Raw genomic sequence first — 22,139 nt, 5'->3', positions numbered from 1 at the left:
ACGCATTCATTGTAAAACACCTATTTGGACGATTCTATCAATTTCAAACGAGTCTGCTACTTATATTCTTATTTTAAGTAATATTTAAGGTCTACATTATTTGAAAGTTCAGTCAACCTGTAGGAAAATTTAGTAGAGGCCTTCTAAGGCATTCTGTAGTTAATGGTAGTGAATATCTTGTACCAAGTTTTATGATGACATTTACAGACACATGCCAAGTGTGACACATAGCGTCCAATTTATTGACACATTTGCTGGGGCAGACAACGATGATCTCGTGCTGTTAGACCTATCTTGTTTGACGAGTGTATTATATATATATTGCAAGAACGAGTTTAACAATGCATTTGTATTCTTTGCAATGGGCTGGTCGTCACATCATCAGTTTGAGGTGATAGCAGAAACTGTGTGGCACATAATTATGGTAATTACCCAGTCTAGTAAAAATGGCAGTAAAAATGGTTATTCTTACTATATTATCTTTCTTATATCTTCAATTATCTGATTTATAAAGGGAGTGTATGCCCTATGTTTTCTTCCATTTCGGGTCTATATTTTCCCTTCCGTGTGTATACCTTACATACTGACCCTGGGATCATTCTAGACCTATATAATGGAGTCATATGAGTGAATGCCCTAACATTACTAAGATATCGTCGAAACACCAAAACAAAGCAAAAACAGAACCAGTGAATTTCTAAAAATAATAGGTTTATTATTGTAAGATGTGATTTTTATTGTTAACAGGACGAAGACTCTAAATAAAACAAACATAGGTATATAAATGCATACCTTGAAAGATAATTATATATTTTGTTGTTTTAGACCAAAATACTTTCAATTTTCAGCAAATACGTTTGTAGCGGCATAGAAGCGATGTCCACAGCTATATAATATACTTGTTTGAAAATAAACAGATTCATTTTATTTAAGCATTATATCTCGCATAGCTGAAGTCAGCCGTCGTTCATTGGTAGCACCTCAGTGGGTTCTTTCGGACTTCGGATGAAAAAGAATTGTCTCTAATTCATTTTTGTTCCTTTTTTTGAAAACAATAAATAACATAATATAAAACTTCAAGCAATATTTAACAAGGTATTGCTTTCACCTACAGTTCCATATAATAAAACGGTGCAGGGGAAAAAACAATTCCGCACTACTATTGCATAAAAACGGTGCCAGAGAACAACAAATTGTGTAACTGAGTGCGTTTAAATATGGAATACAAAAGTACATTTACACACACCTAGGGGTATATTGCGGATGTAGTCAAAACACACTCTAAATAAAACGTTCTTTCTAAACAATCAAAAGAAAAGAAACACATATATACATACCATTAATAAAATTACACCTCACTGATTAAGATCAGTCTCAAAAACTCTTCAAAAATGTTCAAACCACTATCAAGTAAAAGGACTCTTTTTCTTGCCTTATATAACATTTAGGTTACATATTGGTGCATGTGTATAAATATCACTTAAACTACATTTATGTAGGCATAAAATATGTTCTAGTTTTATAAATAATAATAGTATGTTGATAAATATAGGTATAGTGTTAAATACAAAAAGGGCATATTTACATAAGAAACAATCTGATCTGGCCTCAAAAATTGTTGTTAACATTTAAAAACCAAATGATATTTTTACACTGGCCCACCACCACTTTCAATTATAGGAAAGATAAAAAGGTTGTTTACAATACTGAAGCAGATCTTTAGAGCTTTAAAACTCATATTATCATGAAAGAAAGATTTTGTGTGCTTTGACGTTCAATATATTCCAGTCAAGCCTGTACGCCAAAACATTGATTAAAACTTGATTATAAACAATTTTAGAGATAGAAAGATGTGTATGTCAATTTCTTTTTGCTTGCATAACAAAACACCAGATCATATTCTAATAAGGTCTTCGAGGCCACTGTTCACATTTTTTAAGAAAATAGGAACATGTTATTGCACATTTCATGTGTATTGCACTTCTATTGTACCACTTGGTGAACTTCGCTGAAAACTGCAAAACCAGTCCACTGTTTGTCTGGTTCCCGATTCTGTTGCAAGCTTGGATCCAGTCTGTCCATCTGTCCATTTCACTTACATATCATTTTATATCCTGTCATATTTCTGATTGACAAATATACTGCGTGAACAAATAAGATATTTGTAGACTTTTCCCAATGACTACAAACCCGCTATGGTAGGAGTCTCGTCCAAAGAGAAATGTGAAACAAAATCGAGAAACAGACTATATTAGTGAAGCTCACCCATTGTCTCCTCACTGTCACATGGATATACCATGTCTTGAATGATAAATAATCCATTCACAGTTCTAAAAATCATCACATGGTACATACTAAGAAAAAAATGTATAAACTTCCGACAGAAAAACACATTTCTGACATCATCATGTATTCCCGTAGCATCCACATTCAGTTACACACAAATGACGCCGTTACAGTTAATTCTGAAAAAAAAAAAAACAGAATGTAATGTTACTCCATTTACTTTCACCACATATTTGGTTAAAAGTAAAGTACATTTATTTGCAATACTCTATATGATACTCAATGGAAACGATGAATATCCAAGTTGGTTTTTATAAATTTTGTACCCAGGGAACTATTGCAGAAGTCCCTGCCACCCTTTTAACTTTAAACATATATAACTTAGGTAATGACTATATGGTAAACAATCTCATTATAAATACTGCAAAGACAAACAGTGATACATATCTACAAGACTTTACGGAGCAAGGTATTTCAGAGTGACCACTTCTCTCAGCTACCAGTAGTTTCAACTCTTAACCAAAATGTAGTAATAACATACAGTAACTACCGCATATGCAACTACCGTTTTGAACATTCATGGTAGCCAACAAGATTGTAGCATTCGAGTCTAAAACTTAAAACAAAAATTCTACCTAAAATACACATTTTACAGCTCTAAAGCTACACGACAGAAAAATTAACAAAATTGTCTTACATTTTAAAATGCTCCAAAAACGTTAACAGAACATCAAGGCATCATCTATATATCTGTTGGTTGTTTCTTTCTCAATCTCCTCTTCATCAGGCTATTCAATAAAAACAGATGCAAAATATTTAACAACAAAACAAAGGAGTAAAGTCCTTTATGTCTTAACATTTTGACAAAAATTTGCAATATTATGGCCCAAATCGACTTTTTATGTTTATTGTCATCAAAAACAAATCTGTAAAACTACCATCATGGATATTTTCGACATTACTTACAATTTGCAGAAGTCTCTCGTGTGTTTCGTATTTCATTGTCCATATACATTTTGCATTTGCATATGCAATATAAAAGCTGTAAGGAAGTGTAAAAATAATATGCATACTAACAAACAATTACTAATAAACATAAACTTTATGTAATGCGTTCCGTAAAGTAATTCCAAAAACAAATAAGTATTATGTTATTTATTATAATCAGAAGCATGAAATAAAAACTACAGTTCAAATCTAGATATAATGCTCGTGCATCATGCTTAATAATTTTGTATCTATTTCAAACCTGAAAAATAACCGATTTTTAGGTGTAAAATACTTACCATTTTTTGTTTATAAAAAGAAAGACTAAAACTATCGAGTTGTGGAAGACTTTTTAACAAGAGGGTCATGGCGGCCCTAAGTTGCTCACCTGACTTTGATTTTATGTATGACAAATGAAATCAGGACTGGTAACAACTGTGTTTAGAATAAAAAACATGAAACATGTCAAGTGTCCCCATTTAAACAAATTTAAGAGAGGATTTTTCAATGATGATACAGACCAGTTTGAACGAAGATCCAACTTTCCAAGGGAACTTTGATAAGGATCTATCAAGTGCTTCACGAGAAGAAGTTGTTTAAAGGTATTTCTAGCTCTAGTGACCCCCACACGATGCTACAGACCAAGATTGGTGATCTAATAAGTAGTTCATGACAAGATGTCGTTGAAAGTTATTTCTATTTAATTATTTGCAGCGCCTTTTGTGACCACGAGCCACTATTTGACCAAATTCGGGAGAAAACCTTAAAATGTGCTAAAATATATTTCTATTTTGAGCTGAAGTAGCCTATAACGGGACCTAGTGCCCAATCAATCTGGGAGGGACCTTTATCAATGATGCTACAGGATATGCCCGATAAATATCCATCAAGTGGTCCATGAGAAGTTGTTTAAATGTGCTTCTTTTAATTTAGCTCTAGCGGCCTCTAAAGGGACCAGGCAAACCCACTTACAAAGACAGAGAGACGCCCAGGATACTTAGACCAAGTCTGGTGTAACTTTGACCAGTAGTTTCAGAGAAGACGATGTTTAAGTAAACTGTGGACGACTAAGAAGGATAATGGACGCCGGACCATAAGTCTATACTAATAACACATCCCTAACCTTCGGTCAGGTGAGCTAAAATCAGTTTGGATAAACTGTGTGTATCCAAGGAGTGAATAAAATACCTTGATAAAATACCTATCAATTTTATGCAATACATGCTCAAATACCATGCTAGGTGTTGGTTAGTCTTAGTGCAAAACGGTTAGTGCTAGCAGCTACCATTGACCTGAAATATTGATGTATTTATTAAACTGATTAATAGGCGGATAAATAGCAGTAGTTATAAAGTCTGAAAAATAATGGTTAAGAAGAGAGCCACATCAAACAAGCGGCTTTCAGAGGATGGCAGACATCGGAAATTGACAGCAGGAAACAAGGCGAACATTTTACTTGGAACTGCAATGACACTCATTTGTTACACTGGGAGGGAGAAAAAGCATGTACTTTCATGAAGAAGTTTTGCTGCTGCAGAAACACAAATACTGGACAAAAGCTGCAAAAGCTGGGTGAAAAGTAGTCACAGTCTAATACAACCTCCAGACAACGGCACATAAATAATAACTGGGAATCAAAAATAGCTTTAACTGTATGGGCGAAAACATTAAGGAGATAAATGTTCTGTTAGAAACAGTGCCATCTTGAAATGACTCAACAAACATCACAACAGTGCAGACAGACACAGTTACTAGTAAAGAAAACGAACGAAGGGAGTATGGATAAGGCTGAAAGAGAGTATAATTCAAACCAAGGCTGATATCCACCGGAGACCAAGAAGTATTTGTGAAAACCAGGTGCTGTTTCAATAAGTAAGTACTTCAAGAACGGTAACTCAGTTAATCAAGTAGGCAACACGTGTCTTTGGGTGGGGTAATCCGGGGAGTTGAGGAGTAATTGCTAAGGTAGATAATAACACCATGCCATATGATTACAACTGCAAAACAGTTGCTGTAATAAACTATTCTTAAGAGTAAGTGAACACAGAGGGCTTCATAAAGCAGTATAATGTTTCGAAAAACTGAAAATACAGGCCATCCTAATAATTAATGTATGTGTACAAGGGGTGTGGCGGTTTCATGATTACTGAGGTAGGAAATAACATCATGCCAAAGGTCAAACACCTGCAAAACAAGTTGCTGTAATAGAAGGTTTATTGACAAGGTGCATAGTGAGGGCTTCATGAAGCAGTAAAGTGTTTCGGTATTACTTTCAATGAATACTGAAAATGCAGGTCAATATTTATAAAAACAAAGGTAACAAGTACGTGTGACATTGTGCATTTGTTGGGTAATGTGGACTTTGTACAGCAAGAGGGAGTACACCGTTGGTAAAATGTCTAGTTGATACAAGGAAACCGAATGCGTTTACAAGGCATCAATACAACTGTAATGTGAAAAATGTGAATACAACGATGGTAACGTGTGATACAAAAGGACTGGAGTGGGTATAGTGGTAAGGTCAACTGTATATGAAGGATCTGGAGAAATCACCTTTGGGAAAGACTGTGTTTACATCTAAGGATATAAAGGCCACATGTACAGTAGCAATGGCGAACAGGAGAAAACCAGCATACACCAGCAGCAAATCGAACGAACTTACTTTCTTTTCAATTTTCTCTTTAATAGATGATATATCTTCATGTGAACCCATCAGATATTTTCCACAATCAGCAGAGGAAATTTCCAAATCCTCCAAGAGTTCTTTTTTCATTTCTTCAATTTCTAGATCATTTGTCATAAATTCCCTAATCGTTTCTCTCGATTCAGTAACCTTTGCTGTCTCAAGGCTGCTAGAAATAGCAGATTCAACAAGAGATTCTTCTATCAAGGAAGTCGAAACCATTTCTATATTCTCCTTTATGTTGGACTCCATACTTCCAGATATTAAAGTCTCTTGTCTCTGCTCCTTTGATACTTCTTTTGATTCAGCACTTTCCAAAACACTAGTAGACTCTTGAATAGACTCTTCTTTTGCGGTAGTTACAGTGCTTATACTTTCAACGCTTTCTGAAGTTTCTCCACCTGTTGTAAGAGTTTCACGCTTCTGAGTAACAGTTACTGTACCTGACTCAGAACGTTCGACAACACTCGACGATTTCTGGACATGTTCCTCCGTTGAAGACGTCGTAGTGGTTACATTTTCAATGCCTTCTAGAGTTTCTCCTCCAGTAAGTGTTTCATGTTTTTGTATTACTGAAACTGTTTCAGTGGTAACACCATCAACCTGCTCTGAAACAGAAGCTGAAAGAGTCTCCTCTTTCACTGACGTACTTGTAACAGTTGCAGTTTCATCTGTTGCCGTTAGGCTGGTGGATTCAGTTACCTGGTTTTCTACTGACTCTTTCACTTCAGCATCCGCCAGTTTCAATTTTGACTCAGATATTGATTCCTTATCCACGGACGTTGAAATGTTTTCAATAGATGATTCTTGTTCTGCAATTATGGACTCAGCAACAACAGATTCATTTATTTCACTTTTAGCTGAAACCGCTTCAGTGCCCTCTTCCGTCACTGAGGAAACAGACTTTTCTTTGATATCTGTAGAGGCTGACTCCACAACTTCGGACAGTTTCTCTGAAGCTGCTTCAATCAGTGATTCTTTCTCTGAAATGGCTATTTTTGTACTTTCCTTTTCTTTGTCATTTTTTACATCAGATACTGCATCTTCAATTCCAGTCTTTCCTTCCTTTATTTTATATTCTTCCTCTAACTTTACATCCGTATCAGATTTTATTTTATCTTGTAAAGAATCATTCATTTTTTCTACACTTTCTGTTTTCATTTCATTTTCAACATTTACATTATCACAACTTTTAATGTCAGATTTTTCTGTCTTGGTCTCTACCACAGAGTCTGTAGTGTCAACTACTGATTCACTATCTTTGTTAACAGTTTCTTTTCTTTGCTCGTCTGAAATTTCTTTCTGCTCAATCACTAATGCTTCTGTTTTATCAGAATGCTCCTTTTTATCTTGTTTAGTCTTTTCAATAGATGCATTTCCATCTAATATATTTTCTGTTTTAATCTCATCTTTAACAGTTTCTGCAGTTCCTGATTTCATCTCTGCACTGGATTTTTCCATTTTATCAGCCACTACTGCTACTTTTTCTATCTCAACATCAACTTCAGTTTTGTTTAAGGCTGCCTCTTTACTTGACTCCTTCAGTTCAGCAGTAATTGCCTCCTCATCAACTGCAGCCTGGTCTGTTTCTTCTTCTTTCTGCAGTTGTATACCTGTTTGCTCAGATTCTTCAGAAGCTTTTAAAATAGTTGCTACTTCCTCTAAGGCAGCATTTTTTATTTCTTCAGCGGTAGTTTCAGCCAATTCACTTATCATTTTAGTGGATTCAGTTTTTTCACTTACAGCAATCTCTTTTATAGTTTCAGACTCTGTGTTTTCATTTTTTAAAAGAGTAATTTCTTTCTTGTCTATTTTTACACTTTCAAGTTTCTCTTCAACAACTTCTTTTATTTCTTTTTGCTGAACAACATTAGATTCTACACTTTCTAACTTTTCACTGATCTCTTCAAGCTCCTTATGCTCTCCTTTGGAAACTTCGGCATCTGATATTTGGTTTAAAGTTTCATTGTTACTAGCCTCCTGAGATGCTTCATTCAATATCTCTTTAACTTGCACTTCAGCTTTCTCAACGCTTTCAATCTCTTTCTTTTGGTCAGAGCCCTCTGTGTTTTGCAACTGTTCTGCTGTTTCTTTTCCATCAGTGGAATCTTCTTGTTTGTCTGACATTGACGACTTTGTTTCATGCTCTTCATGTTCCTCATGAGTTACTGTTTGTTCAGCTGCATGAGATACTTCATATGTTTCCATTATTTTTTCCTTTCCACTATCTTCAGTGCCTTCCTCTGATTTCTCGTTCTGGTCAGGTGTTTCAACATTTTGTTTAATTATTTCAGTTTCTACGGCTTGTTTCAAAGATTCAGGTAACTTCTCTTTCACATCTGGTTCTTGTGGTTTGGTCTGTTCAAGCGTTTCCATTAATTCCTCTTCTCGTGTTTTATCCTTAATTTCGTTGTCTGCAGAAATAGACAACCCTTCTTCTTTTTCAACCTTGATGTCTTCGAATTTCATTTCTTCTTCTTTCTCTTTCGAATCTGTTATTTTTTCATTTTTGCTATCTACTACTATTTCTGCAACTGCATCATGCCATTTTTCCTCACCTTCAGCTTCCGTCCTCTCAACCTTACTCTCAATTTCCTTGTCGTTTCCAACAGTTTCATCTGTTTCGTTCCCAATTTTATCTTCATCAGCTTTTAACACTTTCTCTTCAGTTTCAGTGTTTTGAACAACACCTTCTTCCTGTGATACCTTTGCATCCACAAAATTGTCCTTATTTTCAATGTTCTTGTCTTTAATCTTATCTGTTCTTATCAATTCTTTGTCTTGTTCATTTTGCAAAATATTTATGTCAATATCCTTTGTTTCCTTTTTATTTTCAGTTTCTTTTACAATGGAAATATCTGCCTTTTGTTTTGCCTCAGTTGCTTCTGCTAAGTCTATACTTTCTTTAAATTCAGAGTCAGTAACTTCACCTGCTTTCTTGTCAATATCCTTTGTTTCCTTTTTATTTTCAGTTTCTTTTACAATGGAAATATCTGCCTTTTGTTTTGCCTCAGTGGCTTCTGCTAAGTTTATACTTTCTTTCACTTCAGAGTCAGTAACTTCACCTGCTTTCTTGTCAATATCCTTTATTTCCTTTTTATTTTCAGTTTCTTTTACAATGGAAATATCTGCCTTTTGTTTTGCCTCAGTTGCTTCTGCTAAGTTTATACTTTCTTTCACTTCAGAGTCAGTAACTTCACCTGCTTTCTTGTCAATATCCTTTATTTCCTTTTTATTTTCAGTTTCTTTTACAATGGAAATATCTGCCTTTTGTTTTGCCTCAGTTGCTTCTGCTAAGTTTATACTTTCTTTCACATCAGAGTCAGCAACTTCACCTGCTTTCTTGTCAATATCCTTTGTTTCCTTTTTATTTTCAGTTTCTTTTACAATGGAAATATCTGCCTTTTGTTTTGCCTCAGTTGCTTCTGCTAAGTTCATACTTTCTTTCACTTCAGGGTCAGTAACTTCACCTGCTTTTTTCATTTCAGTATCAATCGATTTCACCATTTCCTTTTCAATTACTGCCGTTTCTACACTTTCCTTCTTAATTTCAGTACCTTCTGTTTTTAACTCTTCATTGACAAGTTTTGTTTCTTCAATCTTCGTCTCCTCTTCAACTCCAGTGTCAACTGGCTTTGCTTCTGTATGTTCCTTCTCTATTCCCTTACCCTCCGCGTCTATTATCTTTGTCTTCTCAATCTTCGTAGCAGCTTCAGTTCCCTCTACTTTCTCTTCAACAGCAAAAGAATTATTTACTGGCGTTTCTTCTATCTTCACCTTTTGGTATTCAACAACTTCTTCTATTTTTCCACTGTCTAAACCCTTTGTTTCTATTTGTTCACCATCAGTTTCTGTTACCGTCATCTTTGCTTCTTCCACTTCAGTAACTGTTTGTGCTTCTTTAGTTTTTGATGCATTTTCTTTTGTCTCCACTTTCTGATATTCAGCTGCTGCTTTTTCAGCATTTTCCTTCACTTCAGTATCTTTTTCAATTTTACTTACAATTTTCTCTAGAAGAGGTTGTTCAGGTAAATTGGAAACTTCAAGTTTTAGAGATTCAGCCAGGTCTTCTGGCTGTTTCTTCGTTTTAGTTAAATTTTCAAGCCTGTTTGTAATTTTGTTGCTAAGTATTGGTTGAACCAAGGGTCCTGATGTAATCTGCAAATGCAATCTTTCTATATTAACAATAGTACAGACTTTGTTGAATATGGCCACATTCTCAAGAAACCAAACTTCAATATGCTTACCTTTTTGACAAGGTTTTTTTTCTGAGACAATGCTCTATCAGAATGCCAAGAAGTACTTTAACATGATATAATGCCAGATGTTGTGAAAAAAATCTTGGATTTCAGAAATATAACTTATGCACAGAATGAGGAAACATAAAATTTTGAATGACCATGGCAACATAATTATGCCAACTGTTTCATATTTAAACTTTTGATACATGTATCAACAACTGACATGAACAAAAATGGATCTGATTTAGACTAAAAACTCTGCACACAACTTGTTGACCATGGCCTTAATTTCTCTTAATGGAATAATTAATAACTTAATTTGTCTGTATAACATGTAAGCTTAACCTGCACTTTTCTCAAGTCAATTTGATGTAAGTATATAGCATTGAGTGTGCATTCTGAAAGAACTAAATAAATTAGTATGCTTTAAAATATTCTGTATTAAACTGTAAGCAAATTTTTTTTTTAGAAATCATATACAAGCAAAATATTTGGAAAAAAAACAACATAGAAGCTTTCAAAATAATAATTAGTTCAATTTCAGTATTACTGAATTTATATTTAAAATTTAAAAAAATAAAAAGCACTAATAAAAATCAAATGTATTTTATTGTTTAAGTGTTGTACATGCATGTTTTGGTCAATATTAATTTTCTTCCCATGCTTTTGACTGTCTACTAGACTACAAACAGATATGTAATTTAAAATGACTGTTTTAACATATTATTTATAGATATTTTTTCATTACAAGTGTTATTGATCTACTACTAATATTTTACAATACTATGACTACAGGCTCAGGAAATATCAGTTTCTAATGCACATTTTTATAAGAAACAGTGTGACAAAATCCAAAAAAAATCAAAGGCAAAGATTTTGATTGCATTTAGTTACTTGCAAACATATGAGCCATGCTACGACAAAACCAACATAGTGGGTTTGCGACCAGCATGGATCCAGACCAGCCTGCGCATCCGCGCAGTCTGGTCAGTATCCATGCTGTTCGCTTTCAAAGACTATTGCAATTAAAGAAACTGTTAGCGAACAGCATGGATCCTGTCCTGGTCTGGATCCATGCTGGTCGCAAAGCCACTATGTTGGTTTTCTCATGGCGCGGCTCATATATAAATAAGGTCTTGAATGATACAGAAGAGCATATACTTCTTCAGTGTTAAAATTTGATTAAATGTATTCATCTGAAAAAAAAATTAGAAAAACAGACTTTGATTTCATTTAGCATCTGAAATCTGAAAAAAATAACCACAATTTTAAAATGTATGAAAAGATACATATGTCACTATTAAGATAAATGTCAAAGTTACCTTTGGCAGCTTTTCAATATCGACCAAAGCGAGACTGTAGTTGATGTCTGATCTCTTGGTGAGATAGTCCACAGAAAATGCCCTCAGTTTCTCTGATTTGAACATTTTGGAATTTCTTGCACTGACCATGCTTTCACTCAGATTGAGCCAGGAAGAATTGAGACATTTTGTGACAGTAGGTCGATTCCTAAATAAATTAAACTTTTTTTTTTTAATAAAAAAGATACTTTTAGTAACAACAGCAGTTACAAAATGGTAAATGTTTATCTAAAAAAAAAATTCATCAATTAAAACATCAGGGAGAAAGTACCTAAACACTATCCTCATAAACTAGCTGTAAATATAAGATAATTTTGAAAACTATGATATAAAGTAATGAATTTCAGCTGCTGACATGCTTCATACAACACTGTCATAATTCTAGACATATGCATATTAACCAGACATTGCATCTGGATTTTTATTGGTAACTATTTGTCTATCAACTGACCACTTTCAAATTTCTTTAACAGAAAACCTGTAAGACTTTTTCTATATATTGTTCCTCTTATGCACATGGTTAAGAAAGTGTAAAGCCCGGCTGGAATAAAAATAAAATACTAAGCTGACTGGGTAGGAGCTAAATAACCCTTTACAACAGTTTTTCATTATAAAACAAGTTCATTATGACAACAACAAATTCTGACACAAAAATCTGTGATTTTACTTACCTTGGGAGCCTGCTTAATAATTTCCCAACAAATTTCACACTTTCTGTAGTGACATTGTCATACATTTCTTTTGTGCTGTATCTGTCAAACAGAATATGGCTCAGCGTCTCTTCCAGGTTCTTACCACTGAATGGAATAATACCACTCAATCTGTGAAAATAATGCAATACAGTAATTATTACCATTTTTGATTTCAAAACATAAAATTGCTTATAGTTTGTGGCTTTCAATAAATAAAATCAACAAAGCACTTAAAGGTTTTTCTCTAACTGAATTGTTTATAAAATGTTAGCATGCAGATAAAAGTACAAATTTTCTATGAAGTTGTAAGTGAAAGGTACAAAAATTTTAATACAAAATGGCATGGTTTTACCATTGTCACAAATATACAAAACTAATAAAGTGAATATCAAAGCTCTTACAAAATGCTTAACAAACAAGGTGAAGGTCAAATTGCCTAATATAAAAGGCGAATGTCAAATCTTCTTAATATATGCCTTACTTATAAGATGAAGGTCACAAGATTACAAAATGATTGTCAAAAACCATGCTAAACCTACAAGGTGAAGGTCAAAGCAATTATGCCTTAATTACAACTATTACAAATATACATAAATTACAAGGTGAAGATCAAAGCTGAGATACATTCGAATCTGTACACAGTCAAACTTGGTTTGTTTGAACTGGCATAATTGGTACACCACCCTTCAGACTCATGAAGGTTCCAGCAAAACCCCTTTATAATGTATATTGCTTGATGGCTCAAACTACTCGTAACTTGAACAATTTTTGCTAGTCCCGTTGAGTTCAAGTGAACAAAGTTTGACCGTAAATTAAGCAGTCAGTCAAGGTAGTCACACAATCTGGCTGCTCAAGGCAAATGGTTGCTTAATAAAGTTGGCTGATATGGAACATTCAATTACAGGCCCAAATTATAAGGTGAAAGTCAAAAATATATGCAAAACTTACGAGGTGAAGTTCAAAACCATACAAGGTGAAGGTATAAATATTCCTAATTTTAAACTGAATGTCAATATTATGCCTAACTTACAATGTGAAGGTTAAAGCTCCTAAAGTCCACAGATCAGCAGTAAATGTCACATTGTCTCCCTTGAGTATTTCTGGGGCTAAAAGAAAGACATCACAGACATACTTTAGAAATAACATAACTCAGATAACAAGGCCTTTTATCTTTGTAAATTAACAATGTGTAACTAACTGGTAAAACATTTTTCATAAATACTGACTTCAATGCAAAATATTTTGTTTGTGTTCTAAATTATGTGTCATCAGAAACTCCCTAACATAAATAAAGTATAAGATAAGACTTTTTTACTCAATATCTCAGTACTGTCATTCTGTGAAATCAGAACTTTTCGTGGGGTACTTATGTTTGTGGAATTCGTTGTTGTGCATCCACAAAATTAATTCCAAGCAAACAAATAAATTATCCCTTTATCTTCAAAGGTTAAAATCCATGATTTTTTCTTATAACACAATAGCTGTTTTGACCAAAATTACAAAATAAGAAGCCCACAAAACTAACTAAATTCACAGTATATTTCATACTTTATCATGTCCATTTAAACACTGTTAATCCATTTAAACACTATTTATAAGACAGCATTCCAAATACTGATGTTTCTGACATCTAACAATTACAAGATAATCCTACTCTAGAACATGTTAAAATCTCTTGTAAAATTTTATGACATACGTGTATAATCAGGATAGCCAGCTAGCGGAACTTTAATTCCTTTATCATTTTCGACCTTTTGTGCGAGCGTGAAATCACGTAACTTCACGTGAGGTCTTCTCCTTGTTGCCATGACCATGCTGCTTGGTTGAAGATTTAGGTGTACGATTCCGAAATGTTCTAGGTATTGAAGAGCGTCAAGCACCTGCCGCACCAGTCTTGTCACTGTTTCTTCCTTGTACGTCTTATGTAGACAGAGGTATTGCACGATGTTAATTCCCGAGAGGAATTCATAAATCACATAGAATTGTTCACCACTTATGTAACTGTCAAGTACTGTAACTAGGTTGGACTGGCGTAACGTGTGAAGCAGCTCAAACTCGGCAGTAATGTCTGCATGTTTGTCTTTATTATAAGCCACAATCTTTGTAACACATTGCTGGTTGGTTGATTTGTTAGTGCAGAGTTTGTATTCTCCAAAACTGCCCCTGTAAATAGATGTTTTGTAAAACGTAAATTTATATAAATGCAGGTGAGGCACTGGTTTAAAAACTACATCCAAGTTTTATTACAATTATATAAAATATTAGTATAACAACATCTGATTTATTGGGAATAAATTTTCATATGTTCTAATAACTGTTTAAATGACCATATTCATAAGCTTAGAATTGACAAGTGAAGATTCCGTCAAAATCGAGAAGCCTGAAAGTCTACCAGTAATTTAAAAAGCCTGAAACATTCTTTTCAGACAGAGAAATATATTGAGCTTACTGGATAGAATTCTTGCAACTGAAAAGCATAAAACAAGGACAAGTGTTGAAAAATCACCCAGCTTGATTCATCTGTTTACTGGAGTCTTACTAGCACTTATTTCATGTAGAAATAAAATCTTCTTTGATTGTTTACTACATTTCTATGAAAGGTATTGAAATATATACATATTTTCTTATAGCATATTATTTATTCTATTATAAAATTCTTTAAATATTTCAGCATACTTAGAAATGGTATCAGCAAATGTGAAGTTCTCGTTTGGATCACTTTCATTTATTTTTGGCTCTTCAGCTACAGTGAGTGAGGGACGTCTGCTTTCCGCTGGCAGAATCAACTGCTGCTTGTCAAATGTTGAAAACTGCATCAATGGTTGAAGGTCTGCAGCCACTGACACTTTTGGTGCATCTGTCAAATATAGTTAAAACAAGTTTCCATAAAAAGCTATCTTTCTGGCTGATAAAGAGCAATTATAAAGAAACTAACGAGCTTGTTTTTAACTCAGGGCTAAACATTAAAGACTGTCAGACTGCCAAGGACAGGTATCCCTGTTTCTCGTATTCTCAGGGTTTCTCATATTCTCGTTTTTAGCCTTAAAGTTGTCAAATAATTTAAAGTTTGTTATTTTCTAGACAGGAATGGTACAAAACTGACACACTGAACATTTCAAGTGATTTGAACGCATATTGACGAAACTATCAACATTTTACTCATTTTTTAAAAAAAAATCCTTATTTTTTTCTGGTGGTGTTAGCAAATTTGCCATAAATTATTGATTATGCAATTAATTGTCATATTTCTTGATGTATGTACTACAGAATATATCTTTATATTACACAATGGTAATTTTAATGTTTTAAATTCTACAACTTATTTGTGATGAAAAGTCAAATCTAAATCCACGGGAATACGAGAAACTCTTGGTCCATTTCTGCGGGTGAGGGTGGTATCAAATACAGTAACAAAATAATTAAATGGGATAATTTCTGTAACATTTTATGACTCCATCTGAAAGACAAGTGAATTTCCTACAAAATAACACCCAAGTGCTGTTTATGAAACGGTTATTCTGTTACTGGGAATAAAAACAACCCCTTAGGCCCCTGAGAATATGAGAAAACAGGATAAATGTCTCATCTGGGAAGGCAAAAATCACACAAAACTAGAGCTGCTTTTGAGAAAAACACATGTCTCCCACAACTGCCTAATCATCTGAATAGCAAGTCAGTCTTTGTATACTGTTTACTCACTACAAATACACCTTTGAAGAGTAAAAAGGCTGATTTTGGGTAATTCAAGGGCCATAAATCTGAAGTGCCTCGGGCAATATGGCTAGTTAATGAACTTGGCCGAGGGGTTATGGTCAAAAACATTTGGTTCAAGTTTGGTGAAGATCGGATGAGAAATGTTTGACTTAGAGCGTGGACAAGAGTAAAAAGGCCGATTTTCGGTAATTCAAGGGCCATAATTCTAAAGTGCCTAAACCGATTTGGCTAGTTATCGTTCTTGGCCAACGACTTATGGTCAAACACATTTTGTTCAAGTTTTGTGAAGATCGGATCAGAAATGTTCAACTTAGAGCACGGACAAGAGTAAAAAGGCCGATTTTCGGCAATTCAAGGGCCATAACTCAAAAGTGCCTGAACCGATTTGGCTAGTTATCAAACCTGGCCGAGGTCTTATGGTCAAACACATTTTGTTCAAGTTTGGTGAAGATTGGATGAGAAATATTTGACTTAGAGTGCGGACAAGATTTGTGACAGACAGACTGACAGACACACACGCACGCACGCACACACACACACACACACACACACAGAGGAGTCAATATGTCTCCCACACCACTGTGTGGTGGGAGACATAATTACTAGTCAAGCATGCCAAAATTTATGTTTGTTCCTTATTTATGTCTCTAATCCTTTTATTTCTGGCTGTTAAATGTTCCATTTGTTTAAAACAATATTTTATTCTATTTAAGGTAGTTCTGCACGTTTGATAAACCGGAAGTGATGGCGTTACGTCATTTATCCGGAAAACGCAGAATAAAGCCTGGATTCGGTGTACGGGAATGAAAATAATTTTATGAATTATTCAAAAACTGTGAGTAAATTTATAACAATGGCACTGTTTCTATATTTCTAAAGTCAAAATATGATATTAAAAGATATGACACGTTAAAAGTTCAAAATAATGTCTTAAAATTAGCATGAAATATCCGGTTCACTTTAACCATGGTCAAATATCTCAAAAATAAGCACACGGACCTATACATTTTATTTCACCAAATTATAGGCCACGTGTTTATTTACAACTGTGAGAGGTTTCATCAAAATCTACATTGTAGAAAAAATTCTATTCGCGAAAATGTTATGAAAGTTACGGCTTTCCCATAGACTTCCATTGTGAAATATTGCATGTGGTCCAAATTTTTCAAATCAGTCTAGCAAAAAATTAAGCACACGACCCTATAATTTTTATTTGCTGAATTTTCTATGTATATTCTGAAGTTTTGAAAAATCAGAGTTTAATCAAATTCTACATTGTAGAAAAAAATTCGATCCAAACCTGCAGAACTACCTTAATATATTTTAAACATCTTGTTCAATTTTTTTATCTTTCTTTTGATGTCATTACTGTTAAACCTCATACAACAAGGTGTAAAATATATATCTGGGCATCTGTTTAAGTTAAAGTTGATTTTTTCCTATAGGCAAGCGTTCTTCAAATTTAAGGTCGAGCTCTGATTAGCTGTATAAACTTGGAACAAACAAGTTTTTATAAAATTATCCACAGCAAGTCATGGCTCAAATGTGTCTGCAGAATTATATGACAAAACATCTGATTTCTTACATAATCAAACCGCAAATAAAACAGAAAAGGGAAATTGTTGTAATTATGTATTACCTTTGCCAAGTGTCTTTGTTTCCAATGACGACCAACTAAATGGACTGGCTCCATATTTGTTGTGAACAGACACTCTAAACACATATTTAGAATCAGGTTCCAGTCCAGTCAGTAAGGCATATTCCTCTGTTACATATGGACCCTGTACCCATTTCTTTTCACCTGCAAGCAATGTATAAAATCACAGTTATAAGTGCATAATTACTAATTTCTTAGAATATCTGTCATGTGTAGAATTTAACAGTACACTCAGGATGAATGAAAAGAGAAAATCTTTTTTTTCCTTAGGCTCTGATACTCATAATTCAATAAGGATTGATATGTACCATTAAGCATAAAAAGGAATAACATATGCATTTTCATCTTATATTGTCTACAAAATTCTGAGGAATGGTTGGTGCCTGAGCCTAGTAAGACAAGGGTACCAATGTACCACTAGGGATTCTGCAGATGTTATAACATGAAATAAACATGCGTTAACATTTATCTATCATAAAACATGTAAAAAAGCTAATTAATGAATATACTGTCCATTAACATCATTAAATGCACATGAAACATGCGGGAATGTCAGCATTGTTTAATCATGCTGATGTCACTTCCTTTTGAATTATCCATAAAAGTTCAAATAATATTTAAGCTTTGCCATGGAATGATGATATGTAAAACAGGTGTGTTAAGAGCATGTAAGCATGGAAATATCTCTGTTAACACACATTTGCTATCCTGTTAAAACATCACCTGAATGACAAAAAATAATGAATAATGAATGTCCAAGTCTTGCGCAATTTCACACCGTTTTGTGTCATTAACACTCAATGAAAAGTCTTTAATTAGTCTAGAAGAAATGACTTTAAACTACTTACCTTCTTTCCTATAGTCCACTCTGTAACCAAGGAGATACGCATTGCCATCAGATACAGGTCCAGCCCATGTCAAGAAAGCCTCTGTACCAGATGTCTGGGTCACCAGTGGGCGTCCAGGCTTGCTTGCTACATCTGCAATCATTAATACTGTGTAATCATTTAATTTTGTTGGCACGAAATTTCCTGATCACCTTTCGAACATACAATTACTGATGATTAGTGGGATCTCTACTTGTTTCCTGTTTGCTGGGACATCTCAACCATAATATCCACAAAGTTTGCACCCCCCCACACCCCACAAACAAAGATTTTACAGTACATGAAATATATTCTAACAACATTTCACATTACAAAATATGGGTTAATTAATAATCACTTCTAACTTATTTTTATGGTAAATCATTAATTACTAGGTTCAGACAAACTAGGTTCAGACAAACTAGGCAGAACTGGCAGAAATAAGAAAGTAAGGTTTTACAGAAAAAGGAGGAATTTCATGCATTTGAATGACTACTTTGCAAGCTCTCTGCTCTGATAGAAAAGGTTACCATACTTGACAGAGACTTTAAAACGTTTAGCTCCAAATCACGCACAATGTATTTTGTGTGTGAATTTGCAAATAAAGCACATAAAATTACTAGACATTTCAAATAAGCAAAAACGATTGTAACTATATGAGCCGTGCCATGAGAAAACCAACATAGTGGGTGTGTGACCAGCATGGATCCAGACCAGCCTGCGCAGCGCAGTCTGGTCAGGATCCATGCTGTTCGCTAACAGTTTCTTCAATTCCAATAGGCTTTAAAAGCGAACAGCATGGAGCCTGACCAGACTGCGCAGATGCGCAGGCTGGTCTGGATCCATGCTGGTCGCAAAGCCACTATGTTGGTTTTCTCATGGCGCGGCTCATATGTTTGTATATGAGAAAAACTTTCTAACAGTCCCATAGTTTTCCTTTGAAATAGCATTTTATATGATAAAGCTGTAGATTTGTCAATTTAAAAGTTCATGTATATATCCCTGCAGTTTGACACACTATCATACCTCCAAGGAGCAACCTTGCTTCACAAGAAACACGTCCTTCTTTAATTCTCGCCACACACTTGTAGACTGCTGCATCATAATCTTTGCTCTTCACAATCTTCAGTTTGGCAAGCCCTGTCTCTGGGTTAAAGGATGCATCAGCTCTGAAATGTAAAAAATAAAATATCAAAGTACTTTGAAAGTTAAAACTCTACGAATAAAACCTGTGATGAGCAAAGACAGATCCTATTTCTCCAAATACAGTTGAGCCGCACCATGAGAAAACCAACATAGTGCATTTGCTACCAGCATGGATCCAGACCAGCCTGCGTATCCCTGGTTTCTCTAGTTGCCATAGGCTTTGAAAGTGAACAGCATGGATCCTGACTAGACTGCACAGATGCGCAGGCTGGTCTGGATCCATGCTGGTCGCAAATGCACTATGTTGGTTTTCTCATGGCATGGCTCAGTTTAACTTCATTTCCTCAAACACTGATCATACAAATAACTCCTATTGCTTAAACTTCACATCTGATCCCAGCAAAATACCTATGTGATTTTTTTCAACCTCTGATAACTTGAATAAGTATAGCTGATATGTGGTATTAAGAAGAATATTAATAATACAAATTAAAACTGTTGTCTTTGAATATTCATGGATAAATTGAAAACTTTCATATGTTACTGAATTTGAAGAATAAGTTAAACAACATGACATTTAACCTCAATATTTTACCTGTAATCATCTGAAAGAAGCTGTTCATCTCTGTACCATGTGACCACAGGTATTTCCCCAGTCTCTGACACCACCTTGGCCGTAAAAGTAACGTCTTCTCCAACCAGGAATGTTGTTGGCTGGATTTTGTCTCGGAAAAGAACTCCAGTACCTAAATGTATAATACAGAGTAACTCGGGTCACAATGTCAGTTTCAGTTATATTACCCGAGACTGGGTATCTTTTGTGTCACTTTATTTTACAATTTGACAATTTGATAGACAACACCCATACTTCCTGTTGTTAAGAATTCACACATTCTTTTTTGGAGATACTGTTTGATATTCATGAAGCTCTAGAAAATGCGTGTCACTTTACAGTATCATGATATTTCTTCTGTTAGCTGCAATACTGTGAAATCATTAATATTTGTGGGAGACTAATTTTCTTGGATTTCGTGGTTGAGTCAATCCAAGAAATATAATCCCAACAAACAAGTAAAATTCCCATTCATTTTATGTTCAGAAGTTGAAATCTACGAATTCATATCCCCACTAAATTGCCATTTTGAACAAAACCATGAAATTTCATGCCCACGAAATTAAATGATTTTACAGTATATTTCTGTGAGTTTATGATGATGACTGAAAGTCTAATAGAAGCCTTTTTTTAAGTAATATACATGTAGAAAATGTATTGGGAGGTTTAGTTATGTAATAATAATGTGTCGAATGTGCTCAGTTGCAAAATAAAACTGAAGCTTATCTTAGTTATTCACAAGTTGATTCTAAAGAAAATCCACAACTTGTATAATACAGAGGAAATCTGTTACTGGTGTCATAAGACGAAATCCAGTACTAATGTCATAACTCACACTGGTCTCATACTCAGCACCATAAGAGGAAATCTGTAACTAGTGTCATAATGGCTCTAGTCTAAAAATCAGTAACATATGAGGAAATTTGGTACTGGTGTCAAAACTGGTATTAGTGTCATAGGAAGAAATCTAGTACTAATGTCATAACAGGTACTGGTGTCATAACCACTACCATGAGACAAAATCTGGTTTTAATGATATTACTGGTACAGGTGTCATAAGCAGTACCATGAGAGGAAATCTGGTGAATATTGACATTACTAGTACTTGTGTCATAACAAATACAATGAGAGGAAGTCTGGTACTCATGACATAACTTGTACTGATGTCATAAGCAGTACCATGAGAGGAAATCTGGTACTAATGACATAAATGGTGTCAGAACATGTACCATTATGAGGAAATCTGGTGCTGTTGTCATAAGTGGAAATCCAGTACAGGTGTCATAACAAGCACTATGTGAGGAAATCTGGTACTGCTGTTAAGAGAAAATCCAGTACTAATGTCATATCACAAACTGGTGTCAGATGAGGCGATTATGCAGCTGTAAACACTGTCAGGGATTGAAGCATCACCCTTTTGAAAATTCAAACTTACCAGTATCCAATATGTCTTTGTCTGATCTTTCTTTCTGTTTTGGTGTAGAGTATTTTGGTGCTCCAGCATGGCGACATTCTCTCACAGTGAATTTCTTGTCTTGTATAGGGAAAATCTGACTGTCAGGGTCATCAAGGTACTGTAAAAAATATGGGTTTTTGTTTTATGTTTGTGACCTTACTTTAGTTTTGTTGACAAATAGCTAGAGAAAAATGTAAGGTCTGATTCCAGACAAGTAATGATTTTTAATTGTTAACAGTAGTTCTGACCTCCTAAGTGAACTCAAAACAAAACATGGGTTGAGCCACTAACATTTTATAAACTAATCATTACTCCAAGTTTTACCTGTTTCCATGTGTTGTTAAAGGGTTTTAAAGTGCATGGGCTGCAAAATTGCCTTATGAAGATAAAATCTGAAGATTGCTGGTGAGTATAATATATCTTAATTCTATAAGAAG

General features: G+C 34.5%; 1 protein-coding gene across 3 annotated transcripts in view; it reads right to left on the bottom strand.

Moving 5' to 3' along the window:
* Positions 1-694: 694 nt before the first annotated feature.
* The window catches only part of LOC123538773 (uncharacterized), a 63,333-nt gene continuing 41,888 nt past the window's right edge, over positions 695-22,139 (bottom strand). For all 3 annotated transcript variants that reach the window (XM_045323140.2, XM_053529388.1, XM_053529389.1), the window contains 13 exons: positions 21,682-21,820; positions 20,229-20,379; positions 19,514-19,656; positions 18,470-18,601; positions 17,604-17,765; positions 14,927-15,107; positions 13,947-14,413; positions 13,281-13,356; positions 12,230-12,379; positions 11,520-11,706; positions 5,936-10,114; positions 2,984-3,074; positions 695-2,465 (listed from right to left, as the gene is read on the bottom strand). In XM_045323140.2, the coding sequence (XP_045179075.2) occupies positions 3,006-3,074; positions 5,936-10,114; positions 11,520-11,706; positions 12,230-12,379; positions 13,281-13,356; positions 13,947-14,413; positions 14,927-15,107; positions 17,604-17,765; positions 18,470-18,601; positions 19,514-19,656; positions 20,229-20,379; positions 21,682-21,820 (6,036 nt within the window). In that variant the 3' untranslated portion in view covers positions 695-2,465; positions 2,984-3,005. The remainder of the gene's footprint in view (positions 2,466-2,983; positions 3,075-5,935; positions 10,115-11,519; positions 11,707-12,229; positions 12,380-13,280; positions 13,357-13,946; positions 14,414-14,926; positions 15,108-17,603; positions 17,766-18,469; positions 18,602-19,513; positions 19,657-20,228; positions 20,380-21,681; positions 21,821-22,139) is intronic.

This window comes from Mercenaria mercenaria, chromosome 18 (assembly GCF_021730395.1).
Source record: "Mercenaria mercenaria strain notata chromosome 18, MADL_Memer_1, whole genome shotgun sequence".
Lineage (NCBI taxonomy): Eukaryota > Metazoa > Mollusca > Bivalvia > Venerida > Veneridae > Mercenaria > Mercenaria mercenaria.
Note: the sequence above shows the minus strand (reverse complement) of the source record. Positions and strands in the feature narration are given on the sequence as shown.